General features: G+C 34.6%; 1 protein-coding gene across 1 annotated transcript; it reads left to right on the forward strand.

Moving 5' to 3' along the window:
• Positions 1-550: 550 nt before the first annotated feature.
• On the forward strand, positions 551-21,234 carry LOC104536086 (neural cell adhesion molecule 2-like; the record flags this gene model as incomplete). Its single annotated transcript, XM_010178615.1, has 6 exons — positions 551-625; positions 1,426-1,632; positions 3,922-4,065; positions 11,702-11,839; positions 15,703-15,820; positions 21,074-21,234. Coding segments are annotated over 6 exons (843 nt in total), but the record flags the coding sequence as incomplete, so codon positions are not given.
• Positions 21,235-21,836: the final 602 nt, after the last annotated feature.

Consider the following 21,836-nt stretch of genomic DNA (forward strand, 5'->3'; position numbering starts at 1 on the left):
CCCGGCAACCATTCCTCACTACTGAAACCTTGCAATTTATACCCAATACACGTGAATATGGGAATATTATGGGAGGCTGTGTCAGAAGCCTTGGTAGAGTCAAGGTAGTTGTCATCCACTGTTCTTTCCTCATCCATAAAACTAATCATTTTATCCTAGAAGGCAGTGGGGTTGGTCAGGCATGATTTACCCTTGGTCAGTCTTATACTGAGTGTTCCCAGTCACCTTATTCTCATTGTGGTTGTGGTTTTGGTTTTCTGTTCATGTGTATTTCTATCACTATTGTTTTTTTTCCTCTGATTTTGTCCTCAGTTTTAGGATGTGAAACCATTATCCTTTCTGTAACATCTTTCCTTTATTTTGCTTTCTTCATATATGTTGTTTTCTCTATATATATTCCAGTTCAAAAGATATAATGCTTAGCTGAAACTTCTTAGGTTTGTTGAATAGGTTCTATGGTATACAATGAGAAAATACAAAACCTGAGAATATAAAATTTAAACTGATAATTGCCAAAAATGTATTTACAACCTGCTTTAATTTTTTTCAGCTCTACTTCAGGTTACAATTTCACTTAGCAAAGTTGAGCTCAGTGTGGGTGAATCAAAATTCTTCACATGCACAGGTATGTATTTATTTTACTTGTAGGTATGTAATTTTTGTTAGATTTTCAGCATTCCACATAATTTGAAACTAAATTAACTTATTCACGATACTAACTTAAATTAGCATGTTTTTGTATATTCACATTGACTAGTGAGAATTTTTATAAATAGTAGATCTTCAATGATTTCACATTTCAAGTCTAGAAACTATTAATTTCAGGCTCTGAATCACTCAGTTTGAATTGTCTGTATCAATACAGATAATTTGTATCTTTTAGAATGCCTCTCCAGTTAAAATATGTTCATTTGTATAAACTGAGGAGTTAAATAAGCTACTAGGTTGAGCTTTAGTATCCTCTCCAATGTAATGATACACCTAAAAAGTCTTTCCTAGTGAGGCAGATATCAGTCAGGAGGAGAAGGGCTTGGATTTGCAGCTGCCTTATGTGGATGCTTGATGCTACTGAGTTACCATCTTCCACTGACAATGACACGTGGCCTGACTACAATGACAACTCAACTGACTAATGATGTGACCTGTTGATCCAGTGACTGCTGAAGAGTGTTTCTTTCCTTTAAGACCTTATACTGTGTTTATTTTTTCCCCCCTTGAATCCTTGAGCTACTAATTATCCTGTCTCAGCAATCATACGTCTGCCTGCAGTTTTGCCTTGCTTATCTTTCTACAGACTTTCTCACAACTCTTACAATTTAGCAGTTCTCTGACTTTGCGTAGACTTTGTGTACTGGGTAGGGATATGCATTGCATAATGTCTGCCCAAATTTCTAATGTTGGATTGTTTTCTGGTTTTGTTTGTAGCCATTGGTGAGCCTGACAACATAGACTGGTACAATCCACAAGGAGAGAGGATTGTTTCTAGTCAGAGAATCGTTGTTCAGAAAGAGGGTGTTCGATCACGTCTAACCATTTATAATGCAGATATAGAAGATGCTGGTATATATCGGTGTCAAGCAACAGATGCTAAAGGGCAAACTCAAGAAGCTACTGTTGTTTTGGAAATTTATCGTAAGTGAAATAATATCAATTAACAAATGGAAGACTGTGTTTTAAAAGCTACTGCTGTTGAGAAAGTAAATCCTTTCAAATTGTCTTCCCAGACTCTCAACCTTATCTTTCTAATGATTGCATTTCCTGCAGTTTAGTTAATAGATATTACGATGAAGACTTTTATTAAATGGATGGTCATTTTTTTATATTGTAGATGTCTTTTCCTTTGTATCTTAGAATGCCTACTTATGAGGGTCCACTGTATGCCCTTCATGGAAAAAAGGAAATATGAGACAAAAGTTATGTCAACCTAATTCTTATTACAATCTATTATAAATATTTGCATAAATAAAACTGCAGGAAGTGCTACATATGTCATTTTAAAAGTTCAGTTTAGGCTGGTTTAGTTATTTTTATGTCAGTCTTTTCCTATTCTTGGCTTTATAATGGAATTTTGTCATAAAGCATTGAAGCTTAATATGATAAGCACAAACCAAAATCCATTTCAATTACAAACAACTAATTGAGGCGTATATTTGAAAAGTAAATACATTCTGTTGTGGTAAGAGATTCTCTGAGAGTTTCGGTTCGGGTTTTTTTTGCAATTTATTTAAATAACTGTACATTGCACTATATTATTTAGATCAATCAAAAATGCCTAAAAGCAATACATTAAACAACTGCACTGTGAAGATATAAAGCAAGGTCTTTGTTGGTGAAACACTGGGACGTATGCCAGCTGCCTTTCAGTTGGATTATTCTCTAATTTCATTGGAGAATAGTTTTTTAATATTTGTAAAAAACATGGATGGACTGAGTGCTAAGAAATTGCAATGAGAAAATACAGAGTGGAACCATAAAGCACTGTTTCTGAAAGGTACATGACTCAGATAACAAGAGATACACAACCATTGCAATGGTGACAGCAATTACAAGAGATTACATGATGGCTTGAAAGCTGGCAATTCAAAGGATTTCAAGTTTTGTGGAACTCATTTGTGTGTTTAAAACTGCTAGTCACTCCATTACCAGACTGCTGATCTTTGGAAGTCTTTGCATGTGGTAATTTTAATAATTCTCAGGTTAGATAAACAAAAAGACGTACTCAAGAAATGTGGAGGTTTGTGGGAACTGACATATGCAAGTTTCATTATTCATATTTATGATGTATTATAAGAAAAAAGCAGAATACACTGTACTCCTACAGTTTGATTCAGTACTCACTGATGTCTTTGAGAGTTTTTCTTTTTACTTACATATGTTCAGATAATTCAAACATTTCATATGAACACTTTGTAAAAGTGTACAAGAGATGTATATAACAGAAGTGTGCTCCTTCTACTGTGAGAACTGTGTGGATTATTTGAGCCAGCACTCATATCAAGACAAAAAGGTGATGATGGAGTTGCATCTCTGACTTATGTTCTCCAAAGTGTCCTCTGAAATGTAATTGACAGTCAGTCATTCTAGAGAACATAGGTCAGTGTGTTTCTTCTGTGCGTAAGAAAATCTTCCAGAATTTTTTGACAGGCAGTTGGTTTCTTTATTAGATCTTGCATGAGATCAAGAATTGATACAATTTTTTACTTCTGACACTTAATTTTGGTAATATTGAACTTATTCAACTCACTAATAAAATTAAATGTAAAATTTTATTATTTTAGGTTGGAATGATTAAAAGTCTCATAAGTTCTAAAAATATGTCTTGTTATTTCCTCAAAAAAAAGGCTACAAAACCTTATGACTTAAACTATATGGAAAAAAATTATTATTCCTACTGGCTTTTAAGATTTTATGTTTTACTCATGATGGTTTTCACAGTCAGTAAGGCTAAAGTTCCACCTTTTTAATAAGACTTTTCAGAATAATTTTGGTGGTTTTGATGGAAGTTTTGATGGAATAAAATCTTATGGTTTTAATTTAATAATAAAATCATGAGGAATAAAACACACAAGAGAGTAAATGGACTGTTAACCTGAATATATAGACCTCTAAAAATCTAGAGTTTCAAAACTGGGCTTTGGAACACTGAAAACAATGAAAAATATATTTATAGAATGTCCTCAGTTTCTATAAATAAGACAAAGACTTCCATACTGCAAAATGATTGTAAAATCATTTCTGCAGAATAAGTGAAAGTCATGTGACCAGGACCATTTGAATCTTATCTGGGAAAATTGTATTACAGAAATATTTCTGTATTATCTCCATGATAAGTTTAACCTTTATGTGATATGATATCACATATAATTTTAATGCTAAGTAAACTGGAAGACACTTACTATATTTTGTTTTCTTCCTTTTCAGAAAAGCTCACTTTCCGAGACATAATATCTCCACAAGAGTTCAGGCAGGGAGAAGATGCAGAAGTTGTTTGCCGTGTTAGTAGTTCACCTGCTCCCATTGTCAGCTGGTTGTATCGGAATGAGGAAGTCACAACAATTGCTGACAGTTAGTATTTTGGAAATTCTTTAAGTTATAAATTCTTACTAATTTTAAAATGTTATTGTAAAAGAAGACTAATCACATTATAGCGGAGGATGGACTTTTATTAGCCCATCAGCTTCAGTAGAATTTTGCCATGTTCTGTGGTCTATACAGAATACATATGCAATTGTTTCCTTCATGTATCCTTTTTTATTTTTAATTTTTTTTAAAGTTGGGAATTCTGTCTAGATATAACATGTGGGTCCATATGCCCAGAAAATTGCTGGGAGCTTCTTGACAGGATCTCTTCTTGTGTTACCATGTATCTAGGAGTTGGTATACTGCACATTAGGTCAGAGAATTTTAGGTGGATAGGCTTTTGCACTATTGTGAGAATTTACTTGTATGAATGTAAGCTATTCTTTGAGTTACAAACTGGGGATATAGGTGGTCTGTTTAGGCTAGATTCCCTAACAGCTAGACGGATAAAGTAAAAATTAATCTCCCCTTCTAAGCCTGTAGCGAGACAATTAATTAGGCATAAAGAATTTGTGTGATTTACGTCCTCAAAAATTGTGAACCATTTTTTCAGTGCTCTCTCAGTAGACGACTTTGTCTTATGGAAAACAAGACTTTCCACATTTTCTGGAAATGGAACTAACATTGCTGATGAATGAGCTTCTCCATCTTCTCATCAGTCATCTCTACATGTGCTAAAACTCATGGTTGTAGTGTATGGACTTAAAATTCTTGTTCTTTAGAATTGAAATATTATTTTTATTTCAAAATGAAATGAAAAGTTGTATTTGGTTTCTTCTGAAATCACATAAACGAATGTGGAGCAGTTGCTGGGGGAAAAATACCAACACCTTTTTTGATGTGTCCGGATTCAGTCTTAGACGCCTTTTCATTATGAAAGTTTTGATTAAACTTCTTTCTTATTTATTATATCCTATCCCTTCTGTCATCTAGATATAGACACTAAGAAATAGCAAACTTCTACCCATCGAAAAAAAGAGTTGAAATTTTGATATATATAAAATTTAATTTATATTTTAATATATATAGATACACATGTATGTAATATATATATATATAAAGTAGTGAATGTAAGTGAGATGTAGAAGATTTTAAAAAATAAGAACTCTGAAACCAAAACAAGATTTGCAGTTTATCAGACAGTCTTTTTCAAGGATGCAGCTTAGAGCTTGAAAGAGTAAAACTGGGTGGTTGTTTTTTTTTCCCCAATCAACCTGCCTTCTATAGGATTAGCAAAGAAAATAAAGTAACGTTTCCTCTCTTTTTCAAAATCATACATTCTGAAGATTCTAAGTTTTTTAATTCAATGTGCGAATTTGTCTTTTTAACCATTGTCTTTCACAGTGCTTACAACGTGAAAAATTATAATGATAGAAACCAGTTTAAATTAAAATAGCAGAATATTTTCCTGATATTCTTTTCTAGAGTAGTATCCAAATAAGATCCCAGTCATGCTTATGAGGAAATGAAGTTTAAAATAATTTGAAAACCAGAGCATCATGAACTTAGTGAGTTTTGGCAATGTCTATATGGGTTTATAATGCAGGTGGAAAAAAGAGTATACCCAAAGTCTTATGGTTAAGAATTTTTTATATACCTTGTGAAATAAAAAGACTCAGTTTTGTATTACATTTCCACTTTCAAAATCTTCACTGAAGGATCAGTTCCTGTAACTTATTTGCATAATTTTAAACTAAATAACATGAAATTTGTCTGTCATATTCTGAATAGTGCCTATTAAAAAAGAAGTAACTGACTATTCTTGTTGGGTTTTAGTTTGCGCTAAGCTAAAATACTGAATAATTTTATATCTAAACTGAATTTATATATTGCAATTTGTGGAATGTGAGAAAGCAGCTTCTATTTTAAACATTCTAGCACTGGCATAATAGGACATGACTTAATGTCATTGCTTTAATTTCATGGCTTTTCTGTTATATTTTTGAGCATTCTTCTGTTAAGTATCTTAAATCTAGTAGGATTTTTGCAGAACTGACTTTTGACTATTTCAGTTTTTCAGATTCTTGACAGTTACTAGTATCTATGTTTGTGTATTCCATTTGAACATTAAAAAGATTTCTTCTCCCAGAAGGCCTGCGCACAAAATCAAAAGTGAAAGCTTTAAGATTTTTGCTGTGTAGTAGGCCTATAGCTGTAGGTGAAATACTCTTACCATTTTGAATTAGTTTCTGTGTATTCCCAGTACCTTATCTTCTCCATTGCTAAATCTTTCTAAGATTTATATTCTCTCTTGAGTTCTGCTAGCAAAGACACGAGTAAGAATCTATGGGTGTGTCTGTCCATCATTCTTCAGTAAAAGAAAAACAAAAAACCCACACAAGAAAACCACCCCCAAGAACTAGGTGAACAATGACCTCCAAAAGTCTTTCTGATCTTACATTGTATGTTTAACGTTTAATAGAGCAATATATAAAACATGATTTTCTGGGACTCTTCTGAGGTTTTCTCCATTGTTATCAAGAGCTGAATTGTCATGACTCATAATTCCATTGTATGGGAGTCAGGGACATTTTACTAGCTATAAAAGTGAATGGGATTGTTTTCATTTATCAGATCTTACCTGGATTATTAAGTGACTTGCTCTGGTTTTGCATGGTTCTGAGGCTTCAAAGGACATTAAATGCAACTAATTCTACAGTGCTTAAAGCAAATAAAAGTAAATTATGTATAGACATTTGTATATTAGTTTATGGTTGAAGTTAACCTTAGATGAAGATTAGCTGCTGCTTTAAAAAAAACTATGCTACTTATAAATTTCCCACTATCTGTATAAATATGTGTGTTTTATTCTGTTACCGCTCAAATCATTAAGATATGTCAGAATTCCACTATCAGATTAGCAGTTTTCTATAAGCGTAGCATAGGTGTGGTATGTAACTATAATGCAAATAGAAAATTGTAACTTGTATATGACTGGACAGAAAATATTGAGGATTGCTGCATCCACGTTTCCTGTATGCTTTGATATATTTTATTGTTTTACATGCTTAATTATGTAACTCTATTAGGGTAGATTTATTCCTCCACATAGTTATTTTTAGTAGGTAAGGTGATTCTCTTCAAGACCACGATTTATATATGATAAAAGGGTCTAGAAAACTAGTATAATATACTAGAATAAAATCCGTCTAGTTACAATTCTAGGGAACTGCATGTTGTCATATGATTGGTGTGGTCCATAAAAAGACATTCTCTCTTATCCTGAAGGACTAGATAAGATAAACTTCAAATGAGCCAGACTAAGCCTCTAGATCATATTGGCTAGGCTGTGGCAAGCTTGTTCTGCTCCCTCTTCTGTGTAGCATCATCTCTGAGAAGTAGGTTTCCCACTTCAAGTCAGTAGTTTCTGCAGTTATGATTGTACAAGTGGAAAAAGTGGTGTTATTGCTCTGCAAAACCAATGTAGATGTGTTAAATACACTTCTGTAAACTGCTGTGCAAAGGTGAATGTTGGCTTTAGATGGTTAACATGCTATGTTTACGTTTGGTTTAGAAGAAATTAGTGGGTTGAAAAACAATCTCTCCTTTATAGAATGACTGGTTTGGTTGTATGAGAGACATATTTAATAGGAGCCTTGGTCTTAAACTTTTGCCGAAAGTTTTGATTTTTTCTTCCAACAGGACATGTCCTAGTCTTAGAATGAAGAGCTGTGCCTAACGTCTTTGTTAAACATTGTGGGTCGTAGCCTGGTACATATCCTAGAACATAGTAAAATTTGCAAACCATAAGCTAAAAATTCCTCAAGCTCTGATTATGAGGTACTGAAAAGACATAGGCAATCCTTCTTGCCATCCATACCACTTAACATCAGATTTGACTGAAAGGTATGGTGGTGTGATGGTTATTCTAAATTAGGCATTTGAAGTTGAGTGAGTGGAGTCCAGAAAATAGAGTGATGAGGCATGTAGTGCCCACTCACTGTCTACATCATCCGACTATAATGCATTTAGTATAGGATGTAATTTTTATTAGGATATCCATGGGACAGTGAACTTTATCTGAGTATGTACCATCTCTATCATATCTACCATTCTCTGATTCTATGTTGTAGTAGTAGTTTATTCTACTGTTCTGAACCTCCTGAGAGTTTCATAGTACATGTGAGTCCATCAAGATCTAACTTCTGCCTGGCAAGATTTCAGTGCATTTGTTAACCTACCTGGTCTATGAACAATTCATAGAAACATAGAATTGTTTAGGTTGAAAGAGACCTTAAAAATCATCTAGCCTTCTCTTCTCCAGGCTGAACAGCCCCAACTCTCTCAGTCGGCCATCCTAGGGAAGGTGATCCAGCCCTCTGATCATTTTCATGGTCCTCCTCTGGACCCACTGTAGCTGCTCAATGTCCTTTTTGTGTTGGAGGCTCCAGAACTGGACACAGTACTCCAGGTGGGGTCTCACCAGAACAGAGTAGAGGGGCAGAATCACCTTCTTTGATCTGATGGTCACACTTTTTTGATGCAGTCCAGGATGCAGTTGGCCTTCTGGGCTGCAAGCACACATTGTTGGCTCATGTTGAGTTTTTCATTGACCAACACCCCCAAGTCCTTCTCCTCCAGACTGCTTTCAAGCCATTCTCTGCCCAGTCTGTATTTGTGCTTGGGATTGCCCCTACCCAGGTGCAGGACCTTGCACTTGGCCTTGTTGAACTTCATGAGGTTGGCATGGGCCCACCTGTCCAGTCTGTCCAGGTCTCTCTGGATGGCATCCCTTCCTTCCAGCATGTCAACTGCACCACACAGCTTGGTGTCATCTGCAGACTTGCTGAGGGTGCACTCAATCCCACTGTCCATGTCGCTGACAAAGATGTTGAACAGTACCAGTCCCAATACCAAGACCTGGGGGACACCACTTCTCACTGGTCTCCATTTGGACATTGAGCCATTGACCGCAACTCTCTGACTGCAATCATCCAGCCAGTTCCTTATCCAGTGAGTTGTTCATCCATCCAATCCACGTTTCTCCAGTTTCGTGACTAGTATGTCATGCGGGACAGTGTCAAACACATGACATACTGGTCACGAAACTGGATTCATGCTGAGTGAGAATATTATCACTGTGTTTAGTGGCGCTTTAACAGGGATATGAACTATTCTTTCACAAGCCTACCAAAGGATAAAACATGGATAGTAGTGATTTCTACAGAAAGTAACACAATCAGTTCACATTCCATTTTTAAAGTTTCCTTATAATACTATGTGTACTAATTTTGTCTCTGTGTGGACAGTATTAGTGGTGGAAAATACTCAATTTTTTTTCTGTTACATCTACTTTACTCATGAGAATATCTCCTGCTGTGTCCATTATATTATTCTTCAGTGAAAGTTGAAAAGATATCAAGCCAACACTCAGTTTTTGTTTCTTGATACTAAATGAACCCCCATATTTTCAGCATTTTGGAGAAAAAAATGTGATCTTGAGTCCTCTCCTTATTCTCACACTTTGAATATTTATGTTGAGGGGAAAAAAAAAAAAAAAAAAAGGAAAATAAAAATTACCAATGCTTAAAGAGGGACTAGATCTTGCCTTTTCAAATCATCCCAAAGTACAGCTCTCTGGAAATTGTGTAGGGACAGGAAAAAAAATATATAATTTGTATGTGGTAGCGTGTGAAATGGCATTAATGTTCAAGCATGACTTTAATAAATTAGACATAATTAGCATAAATGTGTTGAGGTCTTTGATGTCCTGTAAACCTCTACCAGGTGAAGCATAATTTTTCTTTTTACATCTTTCTCTTAATTTTCTGATAGAGTTCTTGGTAATGAAACAGAACCCACATGGCATAAAAAGTTGGTTTATATGTAAATATGTACACATGTATCTTCTACTTTTAGCTGTATTATTACAGAAAAGCTTTTCTACCAAGTGTTGTTCATCACTGTTTTGGAATATTAGTATTGTGTTGTGGGAAATCTAGCATGCTTTAAAAATCTAGCAAAATCAAAAAGGAAAGCAAAGTGAGAAATGACATTTGTTTGCTAGTTAAAACTTAAACTAGTAATTCTCATCATCCTCTAATACTGAAAGGGTGACACTGGTTCAAATAGAATGAGAAAGACAGATGAATAACAACAGTGAACTGCAGGCAGTAATCCTCCTCAAAAGAGTCTTTTCATATTTACTAGCTATGGTGGGCTGACCTTGGCCAGCTTACAGGTGCTGACCAAGCCACTCTCTCACTTCCTGTGCTCAACAGGACACAGGTAGAAAGAGAGATGAAATAGCTCATGAATCAAGTTAAAGACAGGGATATCACTCACCAATAACCAGCACAGGCAAAACAGATTTGAACTGGGGAAAACTGAGTTATTGCCAGTTGAGTTGAATGGTGAAAATCAAAGACAAATTTAAAGCAAAACCTCCCCCTTCCTTTTTACTGGGTTCAAATTGACTCTTTCATTGCCGACTCCTTTACCTCCCCCCCACCGTAAGCGGTCCAGGGGAATAGGGAAATGTGGGTTGTGGTTAGTCCATAACAGCTCCAGCATGGGTCATTCCCATGGTCTGCAGTTGTTCAGCATAAACTTGATCCAGGACAGGGTCTTCCACGGACTACAATGTGGATATCTGCTCTTCTGTGAAGCCAGGGAAGCTTTCTAGCAGCTTCTTACAGGGCTGTGTCCTTAGCCCTCCCTCACCACAAAAAAATCCCAAATCCTCACAGAAACACAATACACACACTTTCCTAGAGGTGCCACCATCATGGCTGTGGGGCTCAGCCGTGCCCTGCAGTGAGTCTGTGGGAGCTGGCTGAAGCCGGTTGTGTCCAGCATGGGGCAGCCCCAGCCTCTCCTCACAGAGGCCACCCTGCAGCCCCCCACTGCCAGCATCTTGCCATGTAAACCCAATACACTAGTTCAGTCAGAAATGAAAGAAAAAATAAATTCAGATTCAGTTTACTCATATTTTTTTTTCCTCCATATGGACCAAAGTGTACTCACACGTGTTCAGAATCTCATTTTTTTCAGTGAACCTATGCTACTCAAAAAATCTACTCATTTTCAGCTTATGCTGGAATACTCAGAAGTTGGAATGATTTGTTGGATTATATCTTCATAGCCATTTCTATGACATGTTAGGACTATGCTGAGGTACATCATTGACTAATAGTGAATGAGGAAACAAACAGGAGGAGGGAAGGAGAGCAAGCAAGACAAGAAATAATTAAGTATAGTGCTGTAAAATGAACACAAAGTTGGTTAATCTAGATAGAGAGGGAAGAAGCGTTTTCTTCCTTTATTATAAATTTCTCAAACTTTTTTCCATCTCTGTAATCTTTTTGATATTGTAGATAGGTGTTCATAAAAATTCCATTCATTTTGCAATGATTTACAAATTTAGCTTACACTTGCTGACTCCTCAGAGTAATTTGGAAGTTATGGATGGAAAATCTAGATTGAATTTTAGGAAATGGCAATGTATTTTGGAGCAAGAAAAAAAATTCTCGGCTGACATTTTACTTTTAAATTGACAAATGTTTTGTCAATGAGGATTCTGATTGTACAGAGAAAGTAATAAATGTTACTCATTTCAGTTAGTGTTCCTTGTGTTGTCTTGATATACTAACACCACTTAATCTCTTACTTGCCTTTCTAGATCGATTTGCAGTATTAGCAAACAATAATCTTCAAATCCTTGACATCAACAAAAGTGATGAAGGAGTATACAGATGTGAAGGAAGAGTGGAAGCCAGAGGAGAAATTGATTTTCGGGACATAATTGTTATTGTGAATGGTAAGGAACAAAAGTTGTTGAGTTTACTTCTTTCTCTATTTGATTATCATGGCCTATTTTAAAATATCTCAGCTTCTAAAAAGTCATAATTAAACTGGTTAATATAGTTTTCATGTCTGTTTCATATTGTTTTCATATAAATGTAATAGCTAAATATTTTAGAAAAAATCTACTGTGCTGTGTAAATAGAACTAATTTCATTTCATAATATCAATGAAAAATTTTTCAGTGTTTTGTAATTTTCTGTTAAAAAATCACACTTGGTTTTTCAGCTGTTCACCTTCACTGCATTGAACATATTTAATTAACTGTCCCAAAACTCACAGATACATTTTATTAAGATTAGTTATTGCTTACAGATTTTTAACATTTTATTTTTGTGTGGAGTAAAATATATATAACAAGTTATCTGAAAAGTGGCACTATACATTTTACGAGTTCACTATAAACTTCTAAGAAGGAATATGGATTAAGACAAGATGGAACATTTAGCTCAGCCTATCTCTTAAATCCACGGTTTACCTGTTGAAAAATAAATATCTCTTCCTACATTGTCTGGAAAGGACATAGTTCACAAAGGGCATTTTCCATTCTGTTTAATGTCAACTTTTCAATGAAACTACTTCCATCGTGCCTATTAGGTTCTGAGTTTTAAATGCTTTGTCTTTGTCTGGTCCGACTCAGCAAACCCCAGTTTACAGAAGCCATTATATAAGTTGAATTCTTAGTTAATTTTGGGAGAAAGAGCAGCTTCTGGCACAGATATTTTTCAATCCATATAGACAAGCAGCAATCTTTGAAGTAGAATTCTCTAGATTGTTGTAGATACTATACACACAGTGGCAAGCAAACGGGTGATTATCTTACCTATTGTGATCAAATATAACAGTAAATGCCCTATGCACTGTGAAGTCCACCAAAGAAATTGCTTTCCTCTCTGTGCATTGTGGTGCTACATTACCTTGACTCCTGGTTATGTATGGTTCCAGCAGGGCATCTGATAGCACTTAAAATGCGGAGTGAGATTTCCTTCTGCTGCTATTTATGTACATGGATATGAACCTGCATTCTGAACACCTTTCACTTCTATCTGATATTTAAATGCTGTTGAGCTGAGAGAGAGCCTGTATGTAACCTAAAACATCAGATTGTAAACTGTGGTCTGACTTCACGTCTTTTATTGGTGGATTTTATCCAAAAATTTGGTTCTTCATATATTTATTAGGACTAGACAAGAAACCTAAAACTCACCTTTAGTCTTCAGTTCATAGTATTGGAAGGAGAAAGGGTTGCCAGCTGAGAGATTGTGACATGGTTGCTCGTGTAGAGTGATATCAACTAAGAGCTATTTTCTGCTTCATTTGTGGTAATAAATAGGTTTTCCTACATAAAGCTGAATGTATTAAACTTGGTCCAAAATGCCTTTTAGAGTAATATAAAAAACCAGAAAGAATGAAAAGTTGTAGTATTCTTTGGTGAAAAGGAAAACCTATGAATGAATCAGATTGAAAAGAAAAGAAAAAACAAGGACCAATCTGTAGGCTAGTACAGGCTACATGGCTGTATTTCCACCATGTCTCCTTTTCCAAAAAATCAGCAATAATGCTTACTTTGTATCATAATCAAAGCTTGGTATAAAGATAAAAAGTTATCATGACAGTATTTGTATGTAGAAACTATTCAAATTTAGAACTTTACTGTTTATTTACATATATTGTGATAGTACATACAGGATCTATGGAAAGATCTAAGATCTATGCAAATGCTTGGTAAGAACAGATGAGGAGAGAGTGGAGAGTCTGTGGGTGAGAATTAAGGGGCAGGCTGGCAGGGGTGACACTGTTGTGGGTGTCTATTACAGGCCACCAGATCAGGGTGAGGAAGTTGACGAGGCCTTCTACAGGCAGCTGAGAGCGGCCTCACAGTCTCAGGCCCTGGTTGTCGTGGGAGATTTTAACTTCCCTGATGTTTGCTGGAAGGACCACTCAGCCAGCCAGCCACAGTCCAGGAGGTTCCTCCAGTGCATTGACGTTAACTTCCTCATGCAAATGGTGGAGGAGCCGACTAGGGGAGATGCACTGCTGGATCTCATCCTCTCTAACAAGGAGGGTCTGGTCTAAGAAGTAAAGGTTGAGGGCTGCCTTGGTTGCAGTGACCATGAAATGGTGGAGTTCAGGATCTCATGTAGCAAAAACAAAATAACAAGCAGAGTTGCAACCCTGGACTTCAGCAGGGCAAACTTTGACCTCTTCAAACAGTTGCTAAGGGAAATCCCATGGGCAAAACTGCTTGAAGGTAAAGGGGCCCAAGATAGCTGGGTAGCATTCAGGGAGTGATTGCCATCTTTTGGAAGACTGAAGCTCTTAAGTAAAGTGCTGAACAGTCATAATCGTGTAGTTCTTACTTGTGAGCAGTGAAGAACCTCCTGCTACTGGCAAAGAATTGTTTCATCTCCTCATGTTACTGAGAATATTTTCAGGTCTAAACATTAGATCGCGCTGCAAAATCGCTGAAATGTATATAAGGTTTCATAAGTGACATTTTTTCATTGAAGATGTTGCACAACAAGGGTTTTGTATGCTGAGAAATGGCACATGCAATTTCAGATTAGAGAGAAGTCACCTGTGAAACACTTGAATTTCAGCACACCATAGAAAGTGTGAAAAGTACGTGATGATGTTTACTTACTGATCACTGATAATAATGGTACATTATTTTTTAATAATTTGATATATTTAATGTCCAGAAACTGGAAAGGCTAGAATACTAAGGTTAGAATACTTAGTGCAAAGCAACAAAGGTTGGTTCTCAACTGTTTGTGAGAAAAACCTGTGGAAATGCAATAGTAAGCGAAAAGCTAACTTGTTGAGGTTTTCTGTTTCTTCTTCTTTTCTCTAGTGAAAGTTAAGGCTAAAAAGGATAGCTCTAAGTCTCTTTGATGACAGGATGTGCTTGCTAGCAGAGACCTACATTTTATGAAGCTCTAATCTTCTTTTCCCTTTCTTCTCACTTTCTCTGACAGTCCTTCTTTTCCACAAACCCTTTTCCCTCCAATCTGCTGGGATTGGGTTTTTTTTGTTTATTTGCTTGACAGTTAATGGAAACAAATTTAGGACAGCTATCTTAAAATTAGCATATGAGCAGAGATATTAAATAGCAGCCTGTGAGTTGTTCTGTCTTTATTATTGCTATTTTTTCTGTTGAGTTCTCTGCAAACTGTTACAATTTTAGTAATAACTTAATCCCATCAAGAACAGACAACATTTGTTGCTCTCAGAACACAATTACAATTTTTGGAAAAAGAACTTCCAAAAATAGATTGTATCAGAGTTTCTTTTTGAAACTGGTGGTACTCCTCCCCAGGAAATATGCAGGAGTTCAGTAAAAAGAATTAAATATGCCTAATCAAGACTACAACATACTGACACCTGTTTTAAAAGCACTGTGACATCAGTACTTAGTTCTATGTCAGCTTTATAATTGAATTCAAGAGAAAAAAGACTAGAGATACATTTTCTTTTGAGATAGTTAAATTAGTGCCACACATTACTCTGCTGTGTCTTATACATGCTAGGTGTCACCTCAAAATGTTCTTTAAGAAAATTGAAGAACTGTTGAAAAAGACTTCTAAAAAATGTATTCTAGTCCAAAAAAAAGGTTGTAAATGTCCTGATATAAAAAAATCACATGTTAAGAAGAATTTAGAAATACTAATACCAGTGGTTCATATTGTAACTTAATCTCTAATTGTAACCATAAATATCAAAATTAGCAAAGGATCCTGTCCTGTTCTTTAAATTTCTCTGTAAACACATAAAATAATATATTTTTCCACTAATAGGACATAATGTTTTATTTTTCAGTTCCCCCTGCAATTATTTTCCTACAGAAATCCTTTAATGCCACTGCAGATCGAGGAGAGGCAATAACTTTACTCTGCAGAGCCACTGGATCACCTTCACCTGAAATCAGTTGGTATAGGTAAGTTCAATTGAGGTCTCTACATCAGAGCACATTGTTCTAATGTGTCATGATTTTCTATCACAGTCCATTAAGCTGTGCAACCTTAATTTCTTTACTGAATTTTAACAGCATTTGCTGTCCATTTCTGTTCTAACTTCTAAGCAAGACTTAGCATTAATAAATGAATGAACTCACACAAATTGAATTGCCCCCAGGTTACCAGCAAGTGAGTTAAATATAAAAAGTAACTAAAATACCATTTTGACGTGATTTCGTCATATTTGAGGGGAAACAAAGCAAGCTGAAGCAGAGTCCATATCTCCAAAACAATACAGTCAGAAATCTCACAACAACTTTTGCACACGAATCTATGAGATAAAGCATATGGAGTTATGCAATAAATAAATACGCAATATGGTTCAGCAATACGGATAACTGATACAATTTTCCTCATCTGCAAAAATAGATTTTAGCCCTAATTCTTGATTTCAGTGAGATTCAGAAGTAGGTATGGCTTTAGACACTCTAGGTTATGGAAATGTTTCACTGAATAAGTTTCAAGTGAATTTTATGTACTTGTTAAAATGCAGTATGTTTTGGAAATGGAAGTGCTTTTCAAGTTATATGTGGTTTTTGATGATACCAATGTCGTGAACATAGTCAAGCCATGTTGTTTGGGAGTGCTTACAAGGTAACGTTTGTAAAAAATTAAATATCTATATGTTGTATATTTTTTCAATTTTAACAAATATATGCATCGGTCCTGGGATATACAGTATCTCAGACTCCTAATACCAGTGCACATTTTTATTTTTGACCTGAATAATTTGCATCTATATATATTATTTCAGTCACTAGATTTCAAAATGGACATAGAAGGGATTTCCATCAATTCTTAATCTCCTTTGGAATCTCTGAACAATGGTATATTTATTTTAAATATTAGCTTTGCTAATAGAACTGACCCCTTTATCTTAACATGCCATATGTCAAATGCGGATTTCCAGATTTTTTTCTTGTGCATTTCAAATCTCAAGAGATGTAAATAAATAGAATGCAAAGTTAATTCCTTAATGCGGCTTAGAATTCAAAATGTAGTGAAGAGGAGAAAAAAACAAAAACAAAATATGCAGAGCCCAAATTAATGAACTGATACTGAATTCAAACTAAGGGTGAATATTCTGATTATTTAATGTCTCTGAAGTAATTTTTTACAATGTATGTGTTATCTGACCAAAATTCTTAAGAGGTGTCTGAAATCTGGTATCCTAAATGGCCTTGTTGTAAGACAACCAACAAAAATTTTTCATATTTTTGAGAAAGAATGCATAAATTTCCACAGTTCATAGATCTCTCTCTTTAAAGTTTTGGGGTTTTTCTTCAGTATTTTATAAATATTACAGTATGTACCAGGATAAGTGTCTTGCAGAGACACTTATCTCTATGTCTACTGATTGGAGCCCACTGAAAAGTTTTCATTTGGTTTACCAGTGCCTGAGGCAATTGACTTTTTTTAAACCATTCATTACATACCTTCTGTATGGATTTTATAAAAGCTTCAAAGACTTGTGTACAAGGTACTGGATCTTAAATGAGGAAGCTTCAGTTTTTTTCCTGTTTCAAGAATTATCTTATAGTGAGGAATATTAGCCTATGTGCCTCCCTTCCCTGTTGTGTTTTTGTCTTTTTTTAAAAAAAATTTCATTCTATTTTTATTTTGTCTTAATGGGGAATAATTCTTGGCAGTAGTAAATACCTTTGTTTTTTTATTTGATGACAGTGAGAGGTTGTACAGTTGTAGATGGAAAAGGCCCCTGGTCTCTGCAACAGGATATTATTATTGATATGCAAACAGAGAAAATAAAGAGAAGCTAAATTATTTTTTTCTGACTGAAGCAGTCTTGATTCTAAATTGTATTCCAGTACTAAATTTCTGCATCAAATTTCTGAAGTCCATGTCCTGAACTGCTCAGGTCCCATTTCACTCATACATTGGTAGCCAGTTAAAAGGATTTAGAATTTGCGGATATATTCTCCTTGTCTTTGGACTTTTCACAGATATGTCAAGATAAAGACCTTAGTTTTCTAGAAAATTTCAGATTCTTTTTCTTTAGAAATTAGACTGAGCATAGGAAAACTAGATCAAATTAGTCTTTGATTTTGAGAAAAATTTAGAAAGCATTGTCAATAATAAGAAAGTCCATCAAAACTGATTTATCTAATAGTAATATACATGTAATCCATTGAGAACATAATTGAATCAGTTTATCAGAATTAATGACCAAGGTGTCATTTTCCTGCTTTCATTCTGTTTAGTGTACTGTTTGATGTTGAATATTAGTTGATATTAGCCTCAGTTTTATGTGGCTTTTACTTTTCTAATTAAAAAGTGGAATTGCATGTTGAATTTGAATTTTGAATCTTTGTTTACTGCAAGTTATAGGAATCACATGTTCAATTTTATTCCCAACTGTACCATTAATCTATGTGAGTTCAGTCATTTTGTATATTTTGCCACACATTAATCATTTGTAAAACATGCATGTGTAATAAAGTGACTCAATGGAAGTCTGTTTTCTACATACATAACTGTGCTAAAAAAAAGTTCAGAGAGATGCAAGCAGAGAATAATGTTTCCTTGTAAAACATTCAGAAGTATACTGGCCATTCTAGAGAGCTAAGAAAAGCTCTGATAAGCAGGGTGGGAATGATTTCTGCTTCATTCTGCTGGAGGATTTTCATTATGTTGTATAGAAAGTACATCTGTACCTATTGAGAGGGCTCATCAAGATTAAGGACCTGTTTTACACACAGTCCAGTGTTATTGTGTCTTTCTTGCCTTTCAAAATGTTCTCTGACACCTAGAAATCTCTCATTTGCTCTATTGAAGTTTTTTTCAGCAAGGCCTGCATAATTTGGATCTATCATTGTGTAGTCTTAACTTCTTGCAATCCACTGATATTTTACTCAATTAAAAAGAAATTCTCTTGATTCTCTTTTCTCTTGTTTCCTTTATGGTTTCCAGTGAACTGATTAAACAGGTCAACTTCAGCTAGGGCATGAAAAATGTCTGTATTTTTAAAGTCAAATGACAGTATTATTGAAGTGGCTTATATATCCCTATGTGTTGACTGTAAGCAAGATGCTGGATAAGACAGTAGGCTTTAAACTTAAGCAGTATGTATTGTGGTGAAACTTGAACTATTTATGTAAACAATTTTCACTTCCAAGTGCTGACAGTGTTTAATATTTTGTCAATTTAAAATGGAGGCATCTGTATTAATGTGTCAAGGTTTCTTAAAAAATGTTTTAATTCACTTTAAATTAGTCAGTTTGAAATACCTAGTCAAAAAGAAAGGTCAGCAAGGTTTCGTTGCTGCTCTATTTAATATGTATGTATATTTTGTTGATATTTCATGGACCAAGAGAATCTAATTCTTTCACTGCTTAACTGAGTCTCTATTGAAGCTGATATTACATTAGTGTAAAGCATAACCTTCAGAGATGCAATACTCTAATAGGATTAAATTAGCCAGGACTGAAAGACAAAGATCCAAATGTACAGGCCATGAACTGCAAATCTTTACTCGTGTGAGTATTCTTACTGAAAACATGATGGATTTTTACATCTGTGGAGATAATTTATGCTAGTAAAAATTAGTTCCATCGATCACCTTATCTTCACTGACAGGACTTAAAATTATCTGACAAAAGAAATAATCTGCTTTTAATGTGTTATTCACAATTTTTCCTGTTCTCCAATATCAGCATCAATTTGAATCTTTCCTGTTCCCTAGAGAGCCCAGGAAAATGCTCATAATCTCATTTCTGCTTAGAAATTGTCATAGATATAGGCAATGTTTGTGATAACAAGCATTTGAAAACTACTTCTGACCTTGAATATAGATTTTTGTCTCCTAACTGAATCACTAGATTTTTTTGTGAAACCACCTATGTGGAAAATTAGGCCTTTTCTGTTCTGCAAAACAATTTATATTATTTGCTTTGGAAAGGAGATGGATGAGTATCGCAATAATGTCTTGAAGTGGACGGATAAATGGACTGAACTTATTTACAAAAATGTTACTAAAATGCAAGCTATATATGCACCAAGGGAATCCTATTAATAGATATCAATGTTCCCAAGAAGGAAGCAAAATTCTTACTTTTAGGTAAAATATGAACAGAAAGCAGAAATCATTGTTGCTCAAACCTTGAAATAAAACTAGATGTCCTAAACTAGGCATATGGAATATAATGTAATATTTCCATTACACATATTGGTTTCATTTTACAAATAGCAAACTTTTCAAGAAGTTGGTATTGTCAGCAAAATTATCAATGCTTATGAAAATCAGGCAATTTTTATGTAGGTGCTCATGAGAAGTGACTGTTGATGATTCCACAGAAATAAGATCAAAAGGAGCCTGCAGCAAACAAAGCAGAATGAGAAGAAATAAAAAAAGTCAAGATTGCACTCTTGAAAAATACGCTGTTTTTGTAGCTGTGTGTATGCCAAGGTACTCATATGGACTGGTCAATCCTTGATCAGCCCTGAGAATTGTTCACAGTATTTATTATTTCTGTACCATCTGGTCAGAACTCATTCTAACATCTGGAGACATGCCTGCTTACTAAGTTGCAGCTAGCCAACAAGAACTGAGAGGAAATAATTTGAAAGGGTTCTTTATATGCCAACAGGCTCTATGTGTAAGTAATTTAATTTATTTTTTTTTAAATTGGTACATTGTTACTAATGTGAACTGCAACAGTTACACTTTGTAAACAGGCTTTAAACTGTTTCTCACCTACAAGTATGTGTTTGTCTGATTTCCTTTTAGCCTTCCTTGAATTATAACCAACATGTTAGAGTTCTATTCTAAAGTATTTTTCTAACATTAAATCAATACATTTAAGAATAGAGATATTACAATATTTTTAATACATGTATATTTCAGAACCTGATGATAAAATTGTGAAACTGGGGTTCTGAAAATCAAAATGAAGTCCAGAAGGCTTTGCTCATGTCTAGACTATACACATTCTCATGGAAAAACACTTATCCTACAGAACAATTCTTGTCATGCTAAAATCAACTCTCTTCTGTACATACTGCCGATTTATGCCACTGGAATTAATACATTTTTGAGGACAGCATAATAGCAGTCTCTTCTCTCAAAGATTATCTTAACCATATTAATTCTTCCATAGCACATTGTTTCAGACTTTTGAAACTAGTGGTTGATTTATATATTGTTTTTATTTTTTTAGGAATGGTAAACTTATTGAAGAAAATGAAAAATATATGTTAAGAGGAAGCAATACAGAACTAACTATAAGAGATATAAAAAATATTGATGCGGGTCCTTATATCTGTAATGCTAAAAATAAAGCAGGAAATGATAAAAAACAGACATACCTTCAAGTTTTTGGTAAGTACTGCATAGTATGTTCCATCCTTCCTTTTCAAATGTAAACAATAGAGAACTGAGGTTATAATTCACAATTTTCAGTGGAACAGTATTTCTGAAAGGTGTCTAGTGATCCAGCAAACTACCCTGTATAATTTTACAGCTTTTTCCTTCCTGTTGGCTTACTTTAACCTTTACACTTAAATTTAATTTTAAAGGGACTATAGTTGTAATTTGTTTTTCTATCATTCAAGTACAGTACAATAGAGCGTTAAATTGTTTATTTACTCTGGTTTTCTTTAAAAGTTGTGTGCTTGCAAGAAAAACGAGAAGAAAGAGGAAAAAATTCTGAAAGGGAAAAAAACAGGTTATTTGGACTTCCAAGAAGTGCTTTTTTTTCTTGCCTTTTATTTTTTTTTCTTATTTTAATAAGAAACACCATGTGGAGGTGGTCCTGATTTTTTGTTTTTCTTTCTTGATTTTTATTTTTTTCACATGATTGCAGATGTAGTGACAAAAATATTATCTGATCTGATTTTCAAGGGATAAAAATAATAACATGAAAACTCTCATTTATCTTTCTATGCTGTGCAGTCTGCACCCAATCTGTGTTCATGATTCTC

The sequence above is a fragment of the Mesitornis unicolor genome, unplaced genomic scaffold (genome assembly GCF_000695765.1).
Source record: "Mesitornis unicolor isolate BGI_N332 unplaced genomic scaffold, ASM69576v1 scaffold13742, whole genome shotgun sequence".
Taxonomy (NCBI): Eukaryota; Metazoa; Chordata; class Aves; order Mesitornithiformes; family Mesitornithidae; genus Mesitornis; species Mesitornis unicolor.